General features: G+C 61.8%; 1 protein-coding gene across 1 annotated transcript in view; it reads left to right on the plus strand.

The window, feature by feature from the left end:
- The window catches only part of DCHS1 (dachsous cadherin-related 1), a 31,115-nt gene extending 20,586 nt beyond the window's left edge, over positions 1–10,529 (plus strand). The window contains 12 exon segments of the mRNA XM_082220194.1: positions 472–711; positions 1,661–1,696; positions 1,699–1,785; positions 2,310–2,519; positions 3,068–3,931; positions 4,519–4,632; positions 5,069–5,280; positions 5,412–5,566; positions 6,278–6,408; positions 6,670–6,956; positions 7,467–7,605; positions 7,830–10,529. Of these exon segments, the coding sequence (XP_082076320.1) occupies positions 472–711; positions 1,661–1,696; positions 1,699–1,785; positions 2,310–2,519; positions 3,068–3,931; positions 4,519–4,632; positions 5,069–5,280; positions 5,412–5,566; positions 6,278–6,408; positions 6,670–6,956; positions 7,467–7,605; positions 7,830–10,396 (5,042 nt within the window). The 3' untranslated portion in view covers positions 10,397–10,529.
- The last annotated feature ends 6,121 nt before the right edge of the window (positions 10,530–16,650 follow it).

The following is a 16,650-nucleotide window of genomic DNA, read 5'->3' on the forward strand; positions in this document are numbered from 1 at the left end:
GAAGTCTGACACTCTGCACCTTCTGCTTGGTGGGGGGGGGGGAATAACCCTTTGGGGCAACAGCTGCTTGTGAGGGGTCTGGCGGAAAACAGAGGGGGAAATTCCATCTTTTGGTTGTTCTAAAATGCTACTGACGTCCTTCTGAGGTTTACCTTTTCAGTGATTGTTGACAAGGATTTCTGGATAACAACTGCTTCTTCCTTCTCTGAATTGGACTTTTGCAGAAGAATACTTTTTTACCTAAAAGGATGAAACTCCTCCTTGCGCTGCTTGCAGGTGGAGAAATCCATTTCCAACTGGAGTAACACTGGCCAGAAATCTGAGAGCAGAGTCTTGCTCCAGATGAGCAATGAGTTCTGAGTTGATTCCCAGAACTATGAGATCCCCACAACCCCCTTTTGCAGGTCTTGATGCAAAATGCCTTCATGCCCCATCTCCATCTCAAATGTCGGCCTCCTGCTCTCCTCCCAGGCGCGCTGTCCATCGTGAGGACGCTGGACCGGGAGGAAGTGTCCCAGCATAACTTGACAGTGGTGGCCATGGACCACGGGTTGCCACGCCGCTCTGCCACGCAACTCCTGCTTGTGCATGTGCTAGATGTGAACGACCAGGCGCCTGCCTTTGAGAGAAACAGCTACGAAGCCAGTGTGGCAGAAAACCTGCCCCCTGGTGTCCCCGTGCTGCAGCTGCACGCCACCGACCCCGACCTGGGTAAGAGCCTGGCCCTCGGCCTGTGGTCATTTGCAGGGTCACCCGCCCAGAAGTGGAAGGGATGGGGAGGAGTGTCTGGCCAGACAATGGAGTCACCCAGAGAGCACAAGCCCCCTTTCCATGGGGGCTCATTGTGTCCTCCTTGGGCCCGGCCCTGGGCATAATGTGCCAAAGGCCACCCGCTGTCTTTGAAACTGGGCATCAGTGGGTGGAGGACCTCTGCCAGCCTGGGCTGGGGGCACCGGGGTGGGCCAGGGGAGGAAAGGTTGGACTTGGCTCCTGGAGACTCTTGGCCAGCTGGTCAGGACATCTCAGCCTAATCTCCCTCACAAGAGGGTGGCTAGAATTAGATGGTGATAATCCTTGGAGCAGAAGGAGGGTGCAAAGGCAAGCGAGACCCCAGAGGAGGCAGGCCCTGGCCAAGATGGCTTCACCCAGCAGATCAACCCGACTAAATGGCCAGAATGCCCAGTGGGTGGCAAGAGCACCATCTGGTGTTGGGTTGGCCACCACTCCGTGCAAGCGCAGGTGCCCCTGGCCTCGCTGGTGCCTGCCTTTGGCTGCCTGCTGGAGCACCTCCTCTTGCGTCAGCCCTGCCCACTCCCCGGCTTCAGAGCAGCAGCAGCTCCCATGCGGCAGAGACGTCGTCTGCTCCTGGGTGCCAAGGTGGCGCCTGTGGTTGGACCAGGAAGCTCCCCGTTTCCATGTCAGTCTGGTCTTGAAAGGCTTCTGAAGCCCAGTTTAAACATGCCAGCCTCTGGCAGCTGCCCAGCTGGGCCCCCAGTCCCTGCCCTGCTAACACTCTGGCTTTGCCGGGGGGGGGGGTCAGCCGAGTGTGGTTGGGAGGGTGTGGAAGAGGGGCCTGTGCGCCTGTGGGGCTGCGCTTGTGAGGAGGTCGATGTGGGGGAAGAGTAGGGCCATGCTCAGCCTCCCTTGCATATCTCGCCAGGATCCAATGGGCAGGTGTCCTACGGCGGCCTCTCGGGGACGAATTCTCCATCGACCCCCACACGGGTCTGATCAGCACCCGGCGCTCCCTGGACCACGAGGAGCGTGCAGAGCACTTGCTGACAGGTAAGCTGGGGGAGGAGAGGGGGTCCTCGGCGGGGGGGGGGTCTGCTTCTATTTCCAAGACAGACTTGGGCACCTTCTGCCTCAGAGAGCACACAGGGACAGGCCGGCCCCGGGTGCAGCATTGGGCAAAGGGGCATGTCTTGGTACTCTTGCAGTGGGAGCTGCTCAGGTTCCTTTCAAGTGTTTTAAAATCTGAGTCAGTTTTCTAAAGTGTTTATTAAATTTGTATCCCACTACAAACTGACATCAATTGGCATTGTATGGAATTTGCCCTTTAGGCTGCTCTGCTTGTTTTTGCTGCCTCTGTGTGCTTCTGAGGTTTCTCTGTCACAATGAGTTAATCTGCTCCTGGCAAATAGAAGGAGCTGAAGGGGCTCCCCGAAGCCCTTTCAAGGCGCACAGAGGGCCAGGTTTAGCTGCTGTGCCCCTCCCGGCGCCTGGCAGCCTCCTTGCTCCCCATGCCCCCCCCAGGAGACTTCCCCCTGTTGTCTCTATGGCTCACAGCCTGCTCCCCCTCCCCACAGTGTACGCGCGGGACAAGGGGCTGCCCCCTCGCCAGGCCAAGGCCACGGTTCGCATCCTGGTGGCAGATGACAACGACCACGCGCCCACCTTCCAGCCGGAGGCCTCTTCCCTGGAGGTCCCAGAGAACCAGAGTCAGGTGGAGCTGACCACCGTGCGGGCCACGGATCACGACGCAGGGGAGAACGGGCGCCTCACCTACCGCCTGGCAGGTGAGGGAGGGAGGGGACACCCTGCGTGGGGTGAGGCAGTGCCAAAGCAGGGGAGGGCAGAAGGGGGGGTTTCCCACCCCTCCAGGGGGAGGGTCTCCTTCTCCTGGTCCCCCATTTCCCACTTTGGAGCCGTATTAAGCCTGGGAGATTTTATTTATTTATTCATAACATTAAAATTTATACATTGTTCAATTCTGGGAAAACAACCCCAAAGTAGTTTACAAAAAGATGAAAGAAGAAAATCAAGAAAAATTTGCAGCGATGCTTTAAAGCCTTCAAAAAGTTAAAACGCTAAGGCAGATAAAATGTCAGAAGGAATATAGGGAAGCTTGCCTGTTTGATACCAGTAGGCAAGGAGTTCCAGACTAAGAAAGGGGATTATGGGATGCCTGTAGTGGCAATTCCATGAAGTGGGTAAGGCAATCTTCAGGCAGGGGAGGATTGACACATGGGCAGCTGAGAAAGCGGCATGAGGGGTACTTTGGGCAGTCATGTGCCAGTCCAGGAAAGCTTCACCCTTCTTCTCCTCCTCCTGCTCCTCCCTTCAGCTGGAGACTCCGAGGAAGACTTCACCTTGAACCCCGTCTCCGGCCAGCTGTCCACAGCACGAGGCCTGGACCGGGAGCGTGTGGCCAGCTACGCCCTGACTCTCCAGGCCTGTGACCACGGCTCCCCCCCACGCTGCGCCAGCCTGGCGCTCCACGTGCAAGTGCTGGATCTGAACGACAATGCCCCTCACTTTGCCCAGGAAAGCTACGTGGCCGAGGTGCCGGAGGACTTGCCCGTGGGGGCGCTGGTGCTGCAGCTGGAGGCCCAGGACCCGGACGAGGGGCCCAATGGACGCGTCTCCTACTTCCTGGCCAACGAGTCGCTGGGCACCTTCCAGGTGGAGCCTCAGACAGGCCGCCTCACCACCACGCAGCCGCTGGACCGGGAGCAGCGGGACTCCTACCGCTTCATAGCCGTGGCCGTGGACTCGTCCCCGCTGAGCCCCCGCAGTGCTTCCGTGCAGGTCACGGTCAGCGTCCAGGACGTCAACGACCACATCCCGGCCTTTCCGCTCAGCCCACTCTCTGTCACGCTGCCCCGCAACACGCCCGCCAAGCGGGTGGTGGCCACGCTGCGGGCCGAGGACCACGACGCGGGCGCCAACGCCTCCCTCCTCTACCGCCTGGCTGCCCCCAGCCCCGCCTTTGCCATCAACACCTACACAGGCGCCATCCAGCTGCTGCAGCCCCTGGGCACCCTCACCCAGCGCCAGCGCACCGTCTTCGTCCTGGCCAGCGACCTGGGGGAGCCCCCGCTCTCCTCCATCGGAGTGGTGGTCATCCACCTGCAAGACGAGGGCTTCCGGGGGGTCCGCTTCCCCCGCAGCACCAGCGACGTGACGCTGCCAGAGAACGCCGCGACAGGTATGGGCAGGGGGTGGGGGCTGTGGCTGGCTAGTCTGGAGCGGAAGGGGAGGGGGGCTGCCTTGTCTGTCCCCAGCCCTTAAGTGGGAGCACCAAGGCCGCTGCGTGTTGTGTGCCAGAGGATTTTAAGACGGGAGCATAAGAAGCCTCAGAGTCTGGCATCCTGTTCTCACAGGGGCTGAGCAGTTGCCCATAAAATGTGTCCTTAATGTGGCACACCGCCCTCCGATCTTTTGATAAAGGGTTGAATAATAATAATAATAATAATAATAATAATAATAATAATAATAATATAGGAAACCCACAAGCAGGGCCAGAGCACAAGAGGTGGGCACAGGCATCCTGGCTAGGGGCCCTCGGGAGCCCCCCCCCCCATGGATTTACCTAAACCTCTTTCACGGCCATCCGAGTTGGTGGCCATCCCTGCCTCTTGTGGGAGGGAGTTCCGTGGTTTAGCTCTGGGCTGCATGAAGAAGTGCTTGCTGGTCTCTGTCCTGAATCTTCCACTAGCAACAGAACAGGTTTCCTTCTGGAAGTGGATGTTCTTTTTCTAAAGGCCTGCCCCCCCCGGCTGCCTCCCCCTCCAGGCACCACCGTGCTGAGCACCCCAGCCGCCCACACAGCCGGCTCCTCAGGCCGCATCACCTACAGCATCGTCAGCGGCAATGAGAAGGGCGCTTTCCGCATCCAGCCCAGCTCAGGTACGGAGGGGCCCTCGAGGGCAAGGCCAGGCCGGCCCCCCGGGGCGTGAGGAGAGGCCTTGGGCCACGTGGTTCTTGGGCGGCTTCATCTCTGGGTCAAAAGGCCCCCTTGGAAGCCTGCTCTGTCCTGGAGGAGGTGAGAGCCGCCTCCCTCCCTCCTGGGTCCCCTTCTCCTCCACCACGGGCTTGGATGTGGTCCTGCTCCAGGGTGCCACTTCCATGGGCCTCTCCCCCCTGGATCTAGCCCTCTGGGTCCAGCTGTTCTCGCTGTCCTTGCCAGACGCAGAGCGCAGGCCTCCATGGCAAAGGAGGGCCCCACATGCCAACCACAGCGGCCCCCAAGTTGCCTTCAAGGGAGAGGGTGGCCCCCAGGGACCCGCCCTGCATGGAGAGAGGGTGGCGCAGGCGGCTGATCTGCCCCCTTCTGCCCCCGCAGGCCTGGTGTCGGTGCAGAATCCCCGCAGCCTGGACTTTGAGCTGAGCCCCCGCTTGCGCCTGGTGCTGCAGGCAGAGTCCGCCTCCTCCCTCGGCTTCATGGCTGTCAACGTCAACCTGCAGGACGTCAACGACAACCGGCCGCGCTTCCGGCTGCCCAACTACGTGGCCTTCATCTGGGAGGCCCAGGGCTACGACTCCCCCGTCATCCAGGTGGGAGGGGTCCTCTGGGCTGGCGGGCTCCTCGGCGGGGCTCAGCGCCGGGGGGAGAGTCCTGGGGGGGCTGGGGGGCACGTGGGCCGGGTCCAAGCGGGGGCAGGACTCTCCCCGTCTTCTCACGGCAGGTTGTGGCAGACGACTTGGACCAGGGTCCCAACGGGCAGGTGACGTACACCATCAACCAGACCCTGCCCATGAACGGGCTCTATCGCATCAACAGCCAGACGGGCGCCATCACGACAGCGGCCATTCTGGACAGGGAGATTTGGGCCCAGACCCGGTGAGTCCGCCCTTTGGCCTCCCCGCTCCCAGCCGTGGGGCGACTCTGGCCACAAGCCTCGCCAGGAGCCCGTGGGGAGACATTTATCCTCTCTGAGGCTCTGTGCTGATGTGGGGAAGAGGAAGAGAGGTGGTGTTTAAATTGTGTAATTGCTTTTAATTGTTTTGAGAGATGTGTTTCTACTGTGTGGTGACTAAGGAAGCTTCGGCTTCAGGCCCTGAATCCCAGAGGGATCCCAGAAGCAATTTTAGTCCACGTTGCTTAAAAATTGTGGGTCTAGTAGACCCAATCTGAGCTGCATGGATTTGAGTCTAAGTTGTATATATTTCAACAACACCAAAGTCCAAGAGTCAGTAGCACAGATGTTGTGAAGGTGTCCGTTCTGTCACTGAAGAAGAGAACGGGGCTCACCCAGACCTCCTTGCTGGTGGCCAAGGGGCCCCGTGACATTTCAGGCTCCAGGGCCCCCCAAAGGTGGGTCTGTGACTGGGCCAGGCCAGTTCCCTCTTCTGCCCCCGCCATGCGCTCCCTGGAATAGCAGGGGTGCCTGGGGGGGCCTCCGGAAGGCTGCCAGTCCACAGGATGCCAAAGGGGAAGGGGCACCCTGTGGGACCCAGCGGGCCTCTCCTTGGCCCTGGCCCCCCTTCCCCAGGCAGACGCCAGCTGCCGCCCCCTGGTCCCTGAGACGCTCCTGCTTCCCTCCGCCCACAGCCTGGTGCTGACCGCCACGGACCGAGGGAACCCTCCTCTGGTGGGCTCTGCCACCCTCACGGTGCTGGTGATGGATGTGAACGACAACAGCCCCACCATCCCTGCTCCCTGGGAGGTGCGGGTGCCTGAGAGTGAGTAGATGGAGCAGGGCTCACGAAGCCCCCCTTGGTTGGCTGGGGGGGAGGGGCGCTGTGGGAAAGCGGGGCTCTCTCTTGCAAAACCCGAAGACATGAGCACCTCTGAGCAAGCGCAGAGCTTCTTTCTCTTAGTGCTGGCACAGAGCCCTCCGCTGAGATGGGGAGGAGAAGCCATGCCCCCTGGGCAACCCCAAACAGCTTTGCGTGGCCTTTGCCCCCGGCAGGCCCAGCTCTGACCCTCCCCCCACTCCACAGACGCTCTGCTGGGCACCGAGATCACCATGGTGACGGGCAACGACGTGGACTGCGGGCCGCAGCTCTCCTACATGCTGGTGTTGGACAGTGGCACCGCTGGCACCTTCAGCATCCTGCGCTACGGGGGCCGCATCACTCTGCTGGGGCCGCTGGACTATGAGCAGCGCAGCCGCTATGCACTGACGGTGCGCGCCTCGGACTCTCAGCACGAGACGGAGGCCAATGTCACGGTGCTGGTGGAAGACGTCAACGACAACCCGCCCGTCTTCTCCCAGGCCCTGTATCAGGTGCGCAGCCTTTGCCCTCGGGCTTCTCCCCCCAGGGGCCGCACGTCCTCCGCCAGGCAGGGCAGAACCCATCAGAAGGCCATTCACAAAACGATCTGCGTTGGGGAGCTCTGCACACCAATGCCACACAAATGCCGTGTGGGAAAGTGCAGGAAAGTGGCCCAGAGCTAGGATGCAGAGGGCAGGGCAGCGACAGCACCTTCCATTGCAAACCTCGATGCAAATTGCTATGTTGCTGCTTTAGTTTAAGCATCACTTATGCCAAATATGAAAAAGTGTCTGGGTGTGAGTTGCCCCCTTCAGCTCCACATGGCTCAGTCATGTGTCGGAGAGACCACGCCTCCTCCCCCGGACCCCCTCCTCATTGCCCTCATTCTGCTCTGCTCCCCCTTTGGCTCCTCACAGGGGCACCCATGGGTAGGGGGCAGCTCATGCCAACAGGTTTCCCCCACAACCTTGGAGGGCAAATAAAGGCCCAGGAATGACAGGTAACCCTCTGTGTCCTCCCAGGTTGTACTGCCAGAACACACCCGAGCCGGCAGCCCCATCCTGACCCTCAGCGCCACAGACCTGGACTCGGGCGCCAACGGGGAGATCACCTACCAGCTGGCCAGGCCAAGCCACTTGGTCTCCATCCACCAGACCAACGGTATGAAGGCAGCCGTGGGAGGAGGCTGTATCCACGGGAAGGCTCCTGTGAGATGCGTTAGAGGGGCAGGGGCAGTTCCGGGAGGGACGGGACTTTGGCTGAGCTCCTCCTTCTCCTCTTCTTCGTTCTCTGTGATGTTCTCCCTCCGCTTTCTCTCCTTCCTCCTCTTTCTCTTCCTCCTCCTCCTCCTCTTCCTCCTCACTGCCCTTTCTCTGCCCTCCCAGGGACCATGTTCACCACGCAGCTCCTGGTGCTGGATCCGGGGCGCTCCACACTGGACATCCTAGTGGAGGCCCGTGACCGGGGCACGCCCAGCCTTTCGGCCTGGACCACGGTGCAGATCCAAGTGCTGGACGTGAACGACCACGGGCCTCAGTTCCTGAAGCCACACTACAACGCCTGCGTGTCGGAGGACCTGCACCCGGGGACCACCCTGCTCACCCTGGAAGCCACAGATGCCGACGTGACGGGGGAGAATGCGGCCCTCGACTACACCATTGTCAGCGGGAACAGCGGCCACGCCTTCCAGCTAGAGGGCCGTTCCGGGGGTGCCAGCGCCCTGGTGCTGGTGGAGCCCCTCGACTTTGAGGCCGTGGCCATCTACAACCTGACGGTGGCCGTGTCAGACCGGGGAGTGCCTCAGCACAGCGCCCTGGTGCCCGTGCTGCTCACGGTGCTGGACGTCAACGACAACCCCCCGGTGTTTGCACGCTCTGCCTACCACGTGGCCGTGAGCGAGGGCACCGTGCCCGGGGCAGAGCTGCTGCGCGTGGCAGCCCAGGACCCTGACTCGGGGCCCCACGGCCAGGTCCGCTACAGCATCAGCTCCGGGGACCCCGGGGGGCTCTTCCAGCTGCACCCGTCCACAGGGGCCCTGCGCCTGGCAAAGGCGCTGGACTGCGAGGCCCAGGCCCTCCACACCCTGGTGGCGCGGGCCTCGGACGGAGCAGGCGGCCACTTTGCCCTGGCGTCCATCACCGTGGAGGTGAAGGACGTCAATGACAACCTCCCCTACTTCCCCCTGGAGGTGCTGAGCTGCAGCCTGCGGGAGAACCTGCCGCCAGGGAGCCTGGTCACCACGGTGCGGGCCGTGGACCTGGACGTGGGAGCCTTTGGGGAGCTGCGCTACGCCCTCCTGCCCAGCGAGGGTGGGGAGGCCTTCGCCATCAACAGCAGCTCTGGGGAGCTGCACGCACTGCAGCCCTTTGACTTTGAGCGCACAAAGGCCGTCCAGCTGCGGGTGCAGGCCACGGATGTTGGCAACACATCGGCCACGGCCACCGTCCGTGTTCTGGTGACCGGGGAGGACGAGTATGACCCTGTGTTCCTCAGCCCAGCCTTCAGCTTCGAGGTCCCCGAGGGTGCCCAGCGGGGGCAGAGCATTGGGGCCGTGGTGGCCACGGACGAGGACGAGGGCCCGGACGGAGTGGTGCTCTACACGCTGCTCAAGCCGTCCCCCTTCTTCGGGATCAACCAAACCAGTGGCGCCATCTACCTGCGCGTGGACAGCCAGGCGCCCTCGGGGGGGCCTCCCAAGCAAGGCCCCCGGGAAATGGTGCTGGAGGTGCAGGCCCACAGCCCCCTGCCCGCCTCGCGCTCGGCCTCCGCCCAGGTCACCGTGGACGTGACGCACACCTCCTTCGGCCTGGTGCCCGACCTCAACCTGCTCCTGGTGGTCGCCGTGGCCGCCTCCCTGGGCGTGGTGGTGGTGCTGGCCACTGTGGCCATTGTGCTGGCGCTGGTGCGCTCGCGACAGAGCCGGGGCCCCAAGGAGGTGGATCTGGCCCGTGTGCAGAGTGGCTCCTTGCAGAAGTTGGGCCACGGTGAGCCGACTCTGCCCGGCGGAGACTGCCTCTACCACGAGGCGCTGCCCGGCTATGGCACGGAGCCGGCCGGCCCCTACACCCGGGGTGGGTCTCTGGACCCGTCCCACTCCAGCGGGCGAGGGTCCGCCGAGGCAGCCGAGGACGACGAGATCCGCATGATCAACGAGTGTCCCCGCATGTCCAGCGTCACCTCCTCCCTGCAGGAGCACCTGGTGGCTCGCGGACCCGACTCGGGCATCCAGACGGACGCCGACCGCCTCTCGGACGTCTCCTGCGAGGCCGCCACCCTGGATGCGGCTCACTGGTTCAAGAACCGGAAGGGGCCTGGGGGCCTGCTGCTTCCCGGCCAGCCCCCCCAGCTCTACCGGGATGACGGGGGCAGCAGCGGCCCCTACCTGGGGGCCGGCTGTGGGCTCAGCGTCTCCTCCGCCCCCAAAGACTACTCTTTTCCGGAGGACGGGAAGCCCTGCGTGGACGGCTCCCTGACGGCCATTGTGGCCAGCGACGAGGAGCTTCGCGGCAGCTACAACTGGGACTACCTCCTCAACTGGTGCCCCCAGTTCCAGCCCCTGGCCAGCGTCTTCACCGAAATCGCCCGCCTGAAGGACGAGAGCTCCCTGCGCAAGCCCTTCCCCACCAAACCCAAGCCCCGCATCGACCCGCCTCCACTCATCACCTCCGTGGCGCACCCGGGCGCCAAGTCCGTGCCCCCCAAGCCGGCCGTGGGGCGGGCCTTCCCCCACCTGGCCACCGCCTCCTCCTCCTCTCTGCGACGCTCCCCCATCAGCCACGAGGGCTCCCTCTCCTCGGCCGCCATGTCCCCCAGCTTCTCCCCCTCGCTCTCCCCGCTGGCTGCGCGCTCCCCCATGGTCTCTCCCTTCGGGGTCTCCCAGGGACCCTCCGCGTCCGCCATCAGCGCCGAGCATTCCCTGGAGGCCTCTGAGGAGGCCGAGCTCCGCATCTAGCTTGGGACTCTGCAATGGGTGTTGACTGAGCACAACCCCCCCCGCCCCCGCCCCCCGCTCCTGGAGCCGAGACTGTGGGACTTTGCCAGGCTGGCTCCTGCATCTGGGGCGCTCTGCCTGCCGGAGAGTCGTGGGTTGCAGAAGCCGCCCCGGCATCCCCCTCCTCACCTCTTCCTCAGTGCAAAGGGATGCTGTGGGGGCAGAATGCGTCCCTCTCCAGGCAACTGGCTGGCCAAAGCGGTGGCAGGAGACGGGCTGCACTCCCAGGGGGCATTCCATGCGTGGCACAAGGACCACTGCCCTGTGGCAGATCTCCCTGCTGTCCTTCCACTGCCCCCACCCCATGTACAGACGCTACTCACAGGAAGACACACACCACCTTCTCAGTATTGTTCCACCCCCGCCCCACGGGGCACTGCTCCCCCCTGCACACAGAGCTGGCTGGGCTGGGTCTGCTGAAGCCCCCATGGCCTCAGGGCTGTCACTGCCCCCTCCAGACCCGTGAGGGGACTCAAAGGCACCCCACAGCAGCAAAGGGGGCAGCCAGCATGGAGGGGCCTCTTTGCCTGACCAAAGCGTCTCTCTCTCTCTCTCTCTCTCTCTCTCTCTCTCTCTCTGGGCCAAGGTAGGCGCAACCTGTGCCCTTCACAGTCCCACATGATGCCACCAGCTCTCCTTCCGTGCCAGGGGGCCCCGTGCCCTCCTCCCACTGCTTGCTTTGCACTGGCACATGCATGCCTTGGGGGGCTGGTTTCCCCCCCCCAACACACACACACACACAAGCAGATCTTAACCTAGGAAGAGGGCATCTTCACTTTGCTCGCTCACACTGGGCGATGCCCAGGAAGGGCCGCACTCTGCCAGCTTGGCACTGGGTGTGGGGCCATGGGGTCGTGGGGTGAGACAGCACCAATGCCCTTCTTGTCCGCGTTGCTCTTTGTCTGAGACTGAAGCAGGGGGTCCCAGACTCCCCACAACTTCAAAGCAATACCTCCCCCACCCTCAGCACAGACTTGCAATAACCAAGGGCTCCTCCCTTGGCTTCCATTTTTCAGTGAGGGGAGTGAATGGTACTACAGTAGCAATAATTAAACACCCCTGTCTGCCCACCCCCACCCCGCCCTACGGGCACATACACGAGAATAAGGGCAAGCAGAGGGAGCGGCCATCTCCTGAAGCCATCCAGCTCTGGCTGGTAGCAGCTGCCTAGACGGGGGAACGTCCCAGGCCTCCCTGGAGAGGCGGCCAAGTTTTGTGCCCAGGATCTTCTGCAGGCCAAGCAGCTGCTCCACCCTTCCCTGCCAGTGCTGGCAAGAGGGATCGCGTCTGGCCAAATGCCCTGCAGACAGAAAGCTAGCATGTCAGGAGGGGAAGAGTTCAGCTGCCAGGCTGGTCAACTGGCTCCAGCGTGACAAGGAGCTGGAGGGCCACAGGGGCTTGAAAGCTGCAGATGGGAAGAGTTGAGGGGTGCAGAGCCCAGGAAGCATGGCGGAGAGACCCCATCAGGGCAGGGGCGGGAAGGGGACGGAAGCTGCCACAAGTTTGCTCCTTGCCCGCAGGCTTCCCAGAAGGCTCCTGCGCAGGGGGGTGGCGAGGGCACTTCCTCTCCAGGCCGGGAAAAGCTCTACCAGCAGAATTGCTGCCTGCATGCACAAGACCAATGGGCCCAGGCCTTTCTGAGGGACAAGCCCAGGAGACCCCTGCTGAGCGGGCCAGGGGGGTGGGCCTCCTTCCCCCTCCCACGCCCATTTAACCCCACCAGGCCCGTCCTGGAGCCTCGCCCTCCGGCAGCCTAGCCTGGCAGACACACTTTATTTATTGTAATCTGTTTCCTATTTCCAGCATTTTGTATCTTTTTGTATTGCTGAGCATCCGCAGCATGCTAAGTCCCTCCCTGGCCCTCCTTTTGAGCAGGGACCAGATCCAAGTGCCAACTTTTTGAAGTAATGCCTTAATAAACCACACCGTGTTTGTAAGGACTCGTCTTCTTGGCGGGGGCGGGGGGGGGCTGAGGGGATGGGACGGGGCCCCGCACCCCCAAGGCAACCGCTTAGGGGTGATGGTAGGCAGCTTAGTGGGCCAGAAAACCCTCGGAAGAGCTTTCGGGTCCAGGATCAGGCCAAGGGCTCATCTCGTCCGCCCCCAAGAGGAGCCGGCAAGCAGGATCCGAGCCAAGAGCCTTCGCCCCTCCTGTGCTTCCAGCCACGGGCCGGCAGAAGGGGGCTGCCTCCAGCTGCAGAGTCAAGCTCGGAGCCCCCGATCGCCCCCGACGGGGCTTCCGTGGCGAGAGCAGCCGCTCTTCCTCCTGGACGGCTGCTCCCTCCAGCACCCCTCTCTCCCCCCAAGTGCACTTTGAGCCCCGGCCGGCGCAGCGGGCGAAGGGGGTCGGCGTCGGCGCTGCTTCCGGGGGCCCTGACAGGAGGGGGGCTTTCCCGACCCGCGCCTGGCCCAGGCTCCCGCCCCGTCGCGCGCTCAGCTTTGGGGGCGCCGGGCTTCATCCGCTTAGCCTAAGCCCCGAAGCAGATGCGCCTAATCAGGCGGCTCAGCTCCCCGCGGCGGCCAATTGGCAGGATTAGCCAGAGCGGCCCGCAGACGTGAACTCCGGCTGAACCTGGGCGCTTGAGCTGCGAATCTTGCCTAACGGGGCGGACTAGATGACCTGGGGAACCCCTTCCCACTCGAGCCCCCCAACCCAGCCGAGCGCGCCCCCTCTCGCAGCCCTCCAGGAGGGGAGGGGGAGCCCCGTGGGGCAGGCGCGCCAGCTGGGAAGGGGCTTGGGGCGGAGGCTCCCCTCAGCGCTTGCCCCGGGCACGAGCCTTGTTGGCAGTTCGGGGGCGAGCGGCTGGAGGGCACCGGAGAGAGCGGAGGAACCGGGTTGCTCCCACTAAACACCCAGGAAAACTTTCTGACAGTCAGAGCTGTTCAGCAGTGGAAGAGATTCCCGCGAGGGGAAGGTTGGAGTTCTTAAAGAGAGGCTGGATGGCCGTCTGAGGTCCAGCCCCACTGTTGCTGCAAGCGCTCCATGGGGCCCAGACCTGTGGGTCACGGCCTGGAGGTGTGTGAGCATGTTTATCCAGAGCACCGCGGAAGCTGCTGTTGATCTCTCTTGCCAAAAAAGAGCTAACTAGCAGGTGTGTGTGTCATCTTTATCTGCATCTCTCTAATGCCTTGCATTTGCTAAAACCCAAGTCTGCCCACGGGCTGAAGTCCTTTGGGCAAACGCCCTTCTGATCCCTGCGCTGCAGTCGGGATGCCTCCTCGCCCTTCCTCTTGTCCCTGCTCTCACTTGTGTAGGCAAAAGACCAGTCGAACAAGAACAGGAGGAGGAGAGCCTCCCGGGTCGGGCGAGGGACTGATTTCAAGTCAACAGGCCTAGTTTGCTAGGGTTCTTCTTTGTTGTGTAAGTTGAGACAATGGGTTGCCTCGGAAGCAAACAGCTAGGGGTAGGGAAAAGGGACCACGTCTTTTGTCTTTCCTTCCTCAGTATCCACTGGGAAATGATGTCATCAAGCCGCTTGCAAAGAAGCCGTAGCATTTAGACTGAGTTGAGAATGGGACACGTGGAAGGCTGCACTTCTCTCTGCAAGACTCCTCACCCTGGAAGCTCCGCAGGGAAGCAGCATCTCCTGGGCCCTTCCACTCATGCTCCGCCTGTGTGTTGGGCCCTGGGGCCTCTGGGGGGCCACAGCTCCCCATCTCCAAATGGAGAAGGAAGAGCCTTGCTTCTGTGCTCACGTCCTGCCTCCAGGCTTCCCCTGGTGTGAGAAGAGGGTGCTTGACGGGACAGGCTGTTCCTCTGATCCTGCAGCCAGGCTCCTTTTGTGTTTCATCAACGTCAAACGCCTCCAAGGACTTCCTTCGGAAGGAAGCAGCCGGGATGCATGATGTGTCCTTGCAGGAGTTGTTCTTATCTCACCATCAGGTCACAGCTTGCGACAATTTAATAAGCAACCTTAAAAGCACTTCAAAACAAATTAGTCACAGGAAGAAGGTGGGTCCTGGTGACACGCAACTCGGGCGTCAGAGGCCGGGGGAAGGTGGCGTGCCTCTTTTGCGTGTGACGGAAACCCCAAACCATGCAGGTGCACCTGGGGGGGGAGCAGCCCCTGCTTCTCAGTGCTCAGAGAGCTGCAAGGTGTGTCTAGCAGTAGCCTGTGACCAAGCAGGGTGTTCTGAGGTGCGGGGTGCAGGTGAGTCCTGCTTTGGGCCGGATCAGCTTGCTGGCCCTTGCAGCCCAGGGCTGGCTGGCTGGCAGAAGGTCTCTGGCATCTTGAGCAGAGTCCCTTTCCTGGCCCTCCAGCTTGAATGCAAGGAGCCCATGCATTACAGGTAAAGGTAAAGGAGCCCTGGACGGTGGTGGTTGTTGTCGTTTAGTCGTGTCTGCCTCTTCGTGACCCCCTGGACCAGAGCACGCCAGGCCTTCCTGTCTTCCACCGCCTCCCGTAGTTTGGTCAAACTCATGCTGGTCGCTTCGAGAACACTGTCCCACCATCTCGTCCTCTGCCGTCCCCTTCTCCTTGTGCCCTCCATCTTTCCCAACATCAGGGTCTTTTCTAGGGAGTCTTCTCTTCTCATGAAGTGGCCAAAGTATTGGAGCCTCGGCTTCAGGATCTGTCCTTCCAGTGAGCACTCAGGGCTGATTTCCTTCAGAATGGAGAGGTTTGATCTTCTTGCAGTCCATGGGACTCTCAAGAGTCTCCTCCAGCACCAGAATTCAAAAGCATCCATTCTTCGGCGATCAGCCTTCTTTATGGTCCAGCTTTCACTTCCATACATCACTACTGGGAAAACCAGAGCTTTTCCTATACGGACCTTTGTTTAAGTCCAGTCAAATTCAACTAAGGGGTGTGGTGCTTTCCGGGTCATGTGGCCAGCATGACTAAACCACTACTGGAGCATGGAGGAGCATGACGAGGGCCAGAGCACCATTTACCTTCCCGCTGCAGCAGTTCCTATTTATCTCCTCTCACTGGTATGCTTTTGAACTGCTAGGTTGGCAGAAGCTGGGACAGAGCAACAGGAACGCACTCTGTTGCACGGATTTGAACCGCCAACCTTCTGATCAGCAAGCCCAAGAGGCTCAGTAGTTTAGACCACAGGGCCACCCGTGTCCCACAATGCTACGTTCTAACATGACTTCTAAGTCCAGTGTTGGGATGCCCCTGAACACCACTTGCTGGGAACAGCACAGGTCCCCCTTGCAGGCTCCCCAGAGACGTCTGGCCAGCCACGGAGAGAACCGTGAGCTGCACCAGACGGGCCTCTGGTCTTGCTCAGCTGCCAGGCTCTTCCTGTGCAGGTCCCTCCCACCAACCCAACTCGAGAGACTGGTGTGAAGCAGGAGGGCTCCTGGGGTGTGTGTGTGTGTGTGTGTGTTAATCCTTTGAGGCTGTGGTTCTAACGTGGATCTGGGCTCCAGCCTTGAAACGGATGCCAGTGCCAACCCATGCCAGTCCCCCTTCCACAAAACACTCGATTTCCCCCATGGACCTGTGTTTACTCCGCAGCAGGCGATGCTTCGTACTAGATAGCTTTGGAAGGAAGAGCAGCAGACCCCTCTCTGCCGGGGCTGCAGACGAGGCGAGGGCTCCTCTGTCTTTCCCAAGAGATGTGGTGGGGATGCGAATGAAGGGCAGGTGCCCCTGGCAGCCCTGGGACAGCTCCTGGAGGGGACCATTTCATCTCACCCCCTTCTGGTCCCCACCCACTTCTAATGCGTGCTAAAATGCTTGTCCTTTCTTAAAAGCAAAGTTAGTCACGCAATCGCCCTCGAACCGCAGCTGGGCATCTCGCGGGCCTTCGGTGTGGCCCTGGCGGGTCCCCAAATGAGCCCCTGCCCCGTGTGGTGCAGTTGTGGCGGGGAAGGTGGTGACTCGTCGCCTCCCTCCCCATCAGGATCCCGAGGGCGAGCGTCGCCGCTTCCAGCGCAGCCCCGGACAGAAAAGGCGCCCCAGCTCTCCGCCGGCGAATGCCTGAGAGGGCCGTCCAAAGGGCTGCGGGATTTCTTCCTGTCCTGGAAAGCCCCTCCTGACATTTCGCGCTTTCCTTTCTTTCTCACGAGCCCTGTCCTCGCGTCCCACCGGGCGAGGCTCGGGGGAGCAGCCATCGGGGGGTCCACAGGCGCCCCGGCCGCCAGAGTGCAGCCTCTGAGCACGCACAGAGTGCAGCCAGCTCAAAGCGGCCCAGCGGGCGAGCCACGTGATCTGGATGTCTCCCCCCCCGCAATCATGTGACGGGCAGCTTCTCACGTGACT

This window comes from Podarcis vaucheri, assembly GCF_965113315.1.
Source record: "Podarcis vaucheri genome assembly, chromosome: 4".
Classification (NCBI taxonomy): domain Eukaryota; kingdom Metazoa; phylum Chordata; class Lepidosauria; order Squamata; family Lacertidae; genus Podarcis; species Podarcis vaucheri.